We start from the raw sequence: 8,876 nt of genomic DNA on the forward strand, positions 1-8,876 counted from the left end.
AAGCGAAAGATTTGTTGTTTTTACAAGGATGAATTTATTTCTCGAAAAGATGTAGAACACTTGAGCTTGAGGTAAGCTGAATTCAATAGATTTTCGCACCTTTGCGCTCATTATGTGTTATTCATGTGTTTGCCCCTTTCGAAACTTCGATATTCCGTGTATCTTTACCCATCTTTCATTCGATTTTTCTTCTCTCTAGACTGCTTCATCAAGCGAAATGGAAGTTCGCCGTTGACCTTAAGTTAAAATGAGCGAATTGAAATTTATGACACGTTTGCATTTTGTACCTTTGAGTTCTGAGACGGCGAATACCGAGACGGAAGCCGCTTAGGTATCATAAATAGCTGTCACTGGTGTTTGAGTTTCTCTTGGTACGGAAGATCTAGCGAGCACGACTGTAGCTTGCCTTTATTTTTTCCAAGGACGAGAGAGATTGTAAGAAGGATTTTTATAGAGTAATATCAAAACCTTGAAAACAGATAAACTGTAGGAGAGCTTTTTCTGAAACCCGATTATCCGAACATGCAGGAATTTTTTCTATCTGGGCAACCTCCCTTTTTTTTCCCAAAAGCAGAACATTTACATAACATTTGGATTTGATTTTGTGTACTTGTTGTTGTTCTGTATGGTGGCCGAATATGAACGCGCGACATTGGCGCGTTCAGCAGATTCGCCACGTGAGAGTGAATTGCTGCTGTTTACGATCATGGTTTTGACATTTCTTTTGTGAGAGCCGACGTAAATGTTGTTCCCAACGTCGCTGATTGATGTAACACTGTGCTCATCTTCGTGTAATTTCATATCAGTTTAACTTCCTCGGGTTTGGCGCATAGAAATCTTTTAAATTTTAGATATGTTATATTTTTCAACATAACAAAGCAATAGACGAAATAAAAAGTTGTTCGAATGAGTCTTAAGCTATCTTAATTCAACTTTAAAATTCAAATTTCGCGCTTTTAGCTGTATTGACCAATCAGAGCATTCAGATTTAATTTGATTAGAGAAATTAGCGCCTGAAAAATAACTGACGCTATTGCCGCGGGCTATTGTTTTTCTGCCTGCTTCTTAGCTGGACCATTACTTAATTAATGAGGGTGCTAATAGGTTTTTCGGGATCTGAAATTTCCCTTTGAAGCGCAGGATTCGGGAAAAAAAATATATCAAAATTTTTGAAAAATATCGGGGCGAGATTCGGGATTGAAAGTATGCGCGGGAGGTAGGATGCAAAAATAGCCACTGGGATTAATGGCTGAACGAAATTTTGGGTCGGGATTACGGGATTAAAGAACCCTTAGTTCTAATTTTCCAGCGCCATTGCCTCTCTTGAAAGAAGCTTTATTTAATCTCGGGTTTGATGAGGTTGGTTAGGCCTCTAGCAAAACTATGCTATACGCCGAAAAAAAAAAACAAGAAAAACAAAACAAATAAATAAAATAATAGAGAAAGAAAGGGAAATCCGAAAACTTATTTACAGTATAAAGCCTAAAATTACGTGAGATAGCCTATAAAAAGCCCAATTACTTAATAGAACATAGATATTATATATAATTAGCTAGAACTTTTATAGCTGTCGGACTGCTTTTTTAAAAGCTGACAATGTACTTAAGGATCTTAAGGTATCAGAAATCTTGTTCCAAGTAATAGCCGCCAAGTACTTTACTGAGTTCTTGCCATACTGAGTCTCTTTCATACAGGAGGTCCCCAGGGCCGTTAACTCGTATGGGATAATCAAAATATAATCACGTCACAATGAACCCTGTACCTTAGACTTCATCAAGAGAGAATGAGCTCATGTGATTATCTCGTCAAGAGAAAAGAAGCGTCCATGAACTCAGGAACGCCCGCGGCTGTAATTTCTCTGTGATTAATTAGTCATAACTTGTGCGTAAAATGACAGAAATGGAGAAAGAAGTCCTGCTCGAAGGAAAGACAGTTGTTCACAGAAGAAAACAAAGTCGAGAGCGAGAAGAGAATACGGTAAGTATAGTGCTGTAAGGCCCGGTTCAAACGTCGAACTTTACGTGTGCCGAACTTAACACCTATTTAGGTCGACCCAAACTATTACTGTTCGACTGTTGATTCAGACGGTCGAACTTTACATATGCCGAACCTAATTCGTGGCGACGAGAAATATCATCCTTACTGCTTAAAATAGGGAAATAAACTGAAAAAAGTAAAATTCACCAAGCCTGGAAATTCTTGTTTTGATTTTAGTGTGTTTTACGACGAATGAATCGAAGTCGATCTTTTGCCGTTCTATTCGACAAGCTCAGTCGAATAGAACGGCAGAGTCTCGACCCAAATACAAAAGTGCCGTTCCTAATTGATTCATACGTCGCACATGTAAAGTTCCACCGGTTTGAACCGGGCCTAAGTCTCTAGAGGTATCAATTTTTGTTCCCTACACAGGCGGCCCAGACGTAGTATGTGTCACCGAATGAATATATTAATATTCACATGGACAAATTAATGCGATGAGTCGTCGAAACTCCCATGGACTAAAAGAGTCCAAAAGTCAAAATATAACAAAACAAAGCTAAGATACCTTCAACTGAACGTATCCTTCTCTTTCCTGGCCGGTTTAAGTGGCATTTTGTTGAGTTTTGCAATTGTAGGTACTATCCACTAAAGAAGAATTTAATTCTTCTTTAGTGGATAGTACCTTGTCCATGTGAATATTAATATATTCATTCAGTGACACATACTACGTCTGGGCCGCCTGTGTTCCCTATAAATGCGCTGTGAAAAGATAGCGAAGTTGGAGGCTTTGAACTGTTTAATTTATTCATTGCATTGGTTTGACTGGTCTCCACGCGTCACACGAATCCTCTTTATTCATGTAAAGAGCGTAGCCGGGAGCGTTAAGCAAGAAATTTTCGAAAGGTCACGCACAGTTTTCCAAATCTACCCAGGCCTGTCTCTCAAATGGTTTGCATTCGGCTGACAAGATTAAATTCAGTTTGCATTTGTCCAGGGCTGTTAATAAGCGGGTCAATAAGGGCCGCTAACCGGCCAAAAGAGCCCGCTAATTAGCTATCCTTAGCCGGCTACTTTCATGTCCTTCTACCATAACTGCAGTCTGCTAACAAAAAATAAGCATTATTGAATAAAATTTGTAAAGCATCCGTTTTCCAGTTTTGAATGACATTTGAACGCATATTTAAACAGGTTTAGATCTGTGAAACGTTCGAACCGTACAATGTCGTGAAAAGCCAGGGACATTTCGACGGTGTTGTTCCTAGTCTTGCAGGTCCTTGCATGTATTCTGACGAAACAACATGGTGTCGGCGGTGGAGACTCCAAATTTCAAACTGTCCCAAGATGCCTTTGCCTGCGTCGCAGATGCTCTAGATATTCTGTATAGAGCGGACTATACAGAGGGTTTAGACCAGTGCGTGGGCCGGCTGCAACGCAAGCTAAAGATGCCTCGGCCCTCAAGAACGTGTGTTTTTGATGCAAGTTCCAAAGTCGCCTACCATTTATTCATTTTCAGCCTGCTACTTAAAAACTTTTTGACAGCCCTGATTTGTTATCAGTCTTGTGAGGTAAACTGATCTCACTCGCTCTAAGACATGGGATCCGATTCTTCAGATCTTCAGGCAACAGTGAAGGCTTCCTGCTTACGGGTGTTTGCTCGCATATGTGGGGTAATCTGGGAAAATACTTAAATTTGGTTTGAAGAAAATTTCCGTACAGCTCCATATGCATACATGTTTCAACTCTATTCACATAAACATTGTGAAATCGCTAAACTATTTTTAGCATATCAACACCTTAAGAAAAAAGATTGTTTTTTACCCGGGGGGTACTCCCCTTTAAAAGTGACGGGGGTGCCCGTCGGAAAAATTCGAGAACACCCCTAAAAGGTACCAGAATCTTGTCTTATGGGCGTGTCAATTCAACAACAACAAATTATATGACTGGCACCACAAATTTTAATAGCAATACAGATAACTTCCCAACACTTTCTTCTTAAGGACCAGTTTGAAAGTGTTGTCTTAAATCTTTATCCTAATAAAGCGTTTTATCTCTGGCAGCAGTCAATTTAGGTTTTAGCACCCTAAGCGGTACCAATCCACAAATTTGAACCCCTAAAATGCACGACGAGGACCCCCGTTACTTTTATAGGGGAGTACCCCCCGGGCAGTTTGAATAGGACCGTTTCATTTTACATCATATCCTCAATCTTTGCCACATTTTCTGAGGGGTGCGAACAGAAAATAGTACTTTTTCTGGTGCCTCCTAAAAATATCATCAAAAGTTGATTTCAGAATAGGGTTACCAAAGGAAAATTTTCAGAAAGTGTCCCCTCATCAACAGGGAAACGCGTGACCAATTCGCATGTGGCCTGTTTTGGCGAGCACGAACGCGTGGTTTGCGCCTGAGTTTGGCCTAGCTGTAGAGATGGGGGTTGTTTAAAATTTATATTTGCAAACCGATGGGTTTACGGTTTAGATAAATGGTAAGCGAAATTCGGGACTGGTAAATTTCGTCCCCAAATCGCGTGTACCACTTGTACAGATCAGTTCCATCTACCCACAAACGGCCGCGATTCCCGCGAAGGCCTAAAACTAGCCTGCGTAGCAGGCGCTTGGAAGAGGGTCTCAATGGGGTTAACCGATAGGCGTAAAACGGCCAAAAATTTAGTCGATAGCCGTAAAAATTGAATAATTTTAACCGTTAGCCGTAAATAGAGTAAAAAAGAGTTAACCGTAAAAGAAACTGTCCCCTAGATTAGCCACTTTTAAGGGAGGTACTGAACTCACTTATGGTTGCGTTTTTTATTTCCCGGCTAGTGTGACTCTCACGTTAGGCGAAGCACCTTTTAGGTGTTGACCAAGACCTAGGCTCCATTTCCGCCACTCTCTCGGGGAACTAATTTTTTCCATAGCGAAAGTGTGGCTTCTTGCTGGGGCTTAATATTTGCGATTTTCAGGAGGTCGTGCCCTCGAAACACTAGTGAAACAACACGCAGAGATGTCACTGTTTGTAAAACACGTTGCCGATAAACAACATTTCCCTGTTTTTCTCTGACGCTACGGTAGACATTGCCATGCTTAGTCCCTGTACGGCGTCTTCCCACGCAATCTCGGTCAAGGCATTTCGGTGGCGAACTCGCTAGGACCACGTGACCCGAAACGCATTAGCCGCGTGGTATAATGAGGCCTACGGACAAGGCAACGGCAGACAGTCGTTCCGTACAGTCCTTCGCTATCATTAAAAACACTGGACACGTTTTCACGCTAGAACTAGAAATGAATTATCCGTCTGAGACTAGCCTGTGTACCGTCGCGCCTTCCCCACAGACACCCCTTTTCCGATTTTTTTCTGACGGAAGGGGGCGGCCGTACACAGGCTATCTGAACGGATAATCCCGTCTTCAAACTGTCCGTCGAAACTGACGGATGAAGCCAGGCGGATTGTTCATTCAAAATTACAACAATTCCATTTTCAAATTAAGAAGTATTACCTATCTTACGCGAATCATCAAACGGAGTGTGAAAACGGCCATTTCTGTTTTTAGGAGCTTACGAATTGACGACTTTCGCACGACGACGCCGTTAGACTGCGTGACAGGCTTACTGCGCATGCTTATCTGGGCACTTGCCGGCGTCGCGCCGAAGTCGACGCCGTTGTTGACAGCGATTCGCCGGCGTCCTAGAAAAAGCAGGACGTGAGACTAATTTTCAAAGTTTTCCCTACATACTTCAGCGGATTTTTCCAGATAATTCAAGTATCACATTAGGGACATGTTCTTTACATATGTTTTCGATTTGTTTGTCTGTTTTCATTGGAGTAACGACCCGAAGAATCAACACCATAGCTAGCTGTAGACAAACATAACTTAACACCGAGTGAAACCATATTAGCAAGATGGTACCAAAGCTACAACTAGACCATTGCAAGTCGTCATCTCATCACAGTAACTACAGCTGTTCAGCAAGTTTATAAATGCCCTCCCTGTATATAAACGCGCCTTGCATTCGTCCTTTGTTGTCTCGTCTAAATCCGTAGTTAACTCTGAGTTTGTTGACGAAACGCATACAGTGAAATACTCGGTCCTTTATAAATCTGTTTCCATAAGCGTCTGCAATACGAGCTCTCGATTCTCTTATGAATTTAGACATTTTGGTTGAACAAACAAGCTTACTTGCGAAAAGAGGAAAACAAACTTCAGAAACGGCGGGAAAATTTGCCTGCCGCGCGCACCAACGTCGTCGTCTTTACTACGAGTCGTAAATTCAAATTTCTACAGGACGGCAACGCAGAATTATGACGTGACCCAGCGGCGGCGTCGTGCGAAAGTCGTCGACTCGTAAGCTCCCTAATAATATAGAGGGTCTGTGAACACAGGTTACTGCAAAAGCCTATTTTGATACTGAAATTTAATTCTTCCAATGCACTTTTTCTCTCTGCCATTTTGTTCTTCCGGGTAGGGAGACATATAGACACATTGAGAATTTTGTTTAGCACGTGTTCAGCTCTTCTTAACAGTTCTATTTCTCGCAGGTTAGTTCTGATGGCCTGGCAAAAACGAATTGGTTTCGTATGATGCTTTCAATTCCTCCAAGAAAACAATTCACCATTCTCCAGACATTTACAGCCTGGTCTGCCTTCATTGCTTACTTTTCCTTCGGCGCACTCAACTTGGTCTTCCCACAGATCGTCAACTTTGCTCTGTTCAACATGAAATTAAGCGGGCGTGACTATGAGTACGGGCGCTTGGTCTGTGCACTGCTAACTGTCATCGGCTTCTTGTACATCGTCTCAGCGAGGTCCTCCCCTTTGGTAACCGGCAACGGCACAATTTTAGGAACCGTACCAGAAAGGCTGTTTTTCGTCCCGGCCGCTTTAGTTTGGTTTTATTGTCAATCACTGATTCCAATTACCATGTTGGCAGCGTTCGCGTTTCTCGATCCCGCGTTGGCCGTAGCAACGTACATTATTTGGGCACGCAGCACCCCTGGGGCATCCCTGAAAAGGTGTTTTGACGAGATAGCTTGTTTGGTACATCCCTTTCAGAAGCCCTCGCAGAAATGGTCCTCAACTATGACGCAAGGAATTGGTTACTTCCAGCTAGTGGTCTCACTCATCCTGTTGGCGAAACCCGAATTTGCACGCGACGCTCTCAGTCTAGACGCATTTAAAGGCTATGCCCAAGGATTGATCGCCGTTTATTTTATGTCCACAGCTGTGATAGGCTGGCTTCATGTCCTGGGAGGCGGTGATGGTAACGAGTCCTTACCCATTGGGGCAGTGGTTTATCGTCTTGGTTGGACAATGCCTATAGTCTCATTAATGTACTGCTTTGACCGCATCGAACGAGGTTTTGCATTAGCACTGGTAGCGTCGGATTTGATGAGTGTTTTGTTTATTTCGATTCCACTTTGTATAGAACTATGTCAAAACTAAAAATTAGGATCAAACATAAGTAGTCGAAAAGCTGAAAAGTGGGCACTTCTTTATTTGGGATATGATACTGATGATGCCGTTATCTGGCCTGTCAGATTTCAGGAGTTTGTGTCTAAGTAAACTCACTGAAATACTACCTTAAAATGACCTACAAATCTGATGAAATCACAGGACGGGACGTTTTAAAATTCAGACCTAGTGCTCTCCGTTACACATTCAACGAGGCTTTAATAATTAACTGGCAAGCAAGGTGTCCTTAAGATTTTATCAAAACTTTAGTTTCAAACATTTTGCCTCCCCATGTGTCTTTGCGTTTTTGAAGTTTCCTCTGCAAAACAAAAATTCCCATGATCCCCTGTGATGCTCCGCTATAAAACCGAAAATCCGCAAAAGGCGCAGCAATCTTCCTACGCAAAACGGATTCTCCTATGACGATTCGTCTGAGGTCGATTGACGACTTAACTAAGTTAAGACTGCGTGAAGGCCCTGAAGCTCGATCGGAGGATCCTTGCAGCTAATTAATACTCCTAGAAACACTCAAGATCTCTTTCAAGATATTTCTGATATTCATTCTTATATTACTCGATCCTCTGCCTCTAATAACTTTTACACACAAAGTTCCAGACTCTCAATTCAAGTTAATTCATTTTCTAGAATAGGAACAAAAATATGGAATGAAATGCCTGTATCTTTAAGAAAACTTTCAAAAATGCCTTTTTTTTTAATAAGAGGAAAATAAAACAAACACTTTTTGAGATCCTAGCTTCAGAAGACTGTTATATTGATCTCCCAGAAATCGTTCAAAAAGTTAACTTGAATTTATTTTCCTCTTAGTTGATATGTAATCATTAATATCGTTTGGTGTATCAGTAGTCTCTTGTCATAACTGTTGTCATTTATTATAAGTAATACCATTTGTTTATCAGTAGTCTCTAGTCATTGTTGTCAATTTTAGTTTCGTTTAGTTCTCTTGTTACTTTTAGCTGTATTTAATTGTATTTATTTCCTGAAAACATGACCCGCCTAGATCAGGTTAGCTACCCGCGGGCATGTTATTGTACTTTTACATCAAAACACAATGAAATAAAATGTATGTATGTAATGTATGTAAAATCCGAAGAAATGCTTGGGTGCGAGTCAGGTCTTTGAGTAGAAGGGCCATATAGGCGATTTCCGAGTTGCCCAAGCCTCAAGGCTAAATGCGAAGCCATTGATCTGAAAATGATTTTGTATTCTCAAGAAAGATCGTTTTGCATGAAAGTTTCTTGAACGGCAGAAATGGTCTATTATAGCACACCCATGAATAAAAGCTGTTTGTATTTTCGGAAGACTTATTGATTCTATAGTTCATCATCATCATCATCTCAATTAACTTGATAAAAGCCAGTTGGGCAACACACCAACCACTGACAAAAGTTATGACGGAAAGGACCAAAACGCGTGATTTCTTTTTTTCAATTTAT

General features: G+C 41.3%; 1 protein-coding gene across 1 annotated transcript; it reads left to right on the top strand.

The window, feature by feature from the left end:
- The first annotated feature begins 1,814 nt into the window (after nucleotides 1-1,814).
- LOC140933574 (uncharacterized) lies at nucleotides 1,815-8,631 on the top strand. The gene is made up of 2 exons (XM_073383178.1): nucleotides 1,815-1,977; nucleotides 6,511-8,631. Exons 1-2 carry the CDS (start codon nucleotides 1,891-1,893, stop codon nucleotides 7,411-7,413), a joined length of 990 nt encoding a protein of 329 aa, XP_073239279.1. The 5' UTR covers nucleotides 1,815-1,890; the 3' UTR covers nucleotides 7,414-8,631.
- The last annotated feature ends 245 nt before the right edge of the window (nucleotides 8,632-8,876 follow it).

Source organism: Porites lutea, chromosome 4 (assembly GCF_958299795.1).
Source record: "Porites lutea chromosome 4, jaPorLute2.1, whole genome shotgun sequence".
NCBI lineage: Eukaryota > Metazoa > Cnidaria > Anthozoa > Scleractinia > Poritidae > Porites > Porites lutea.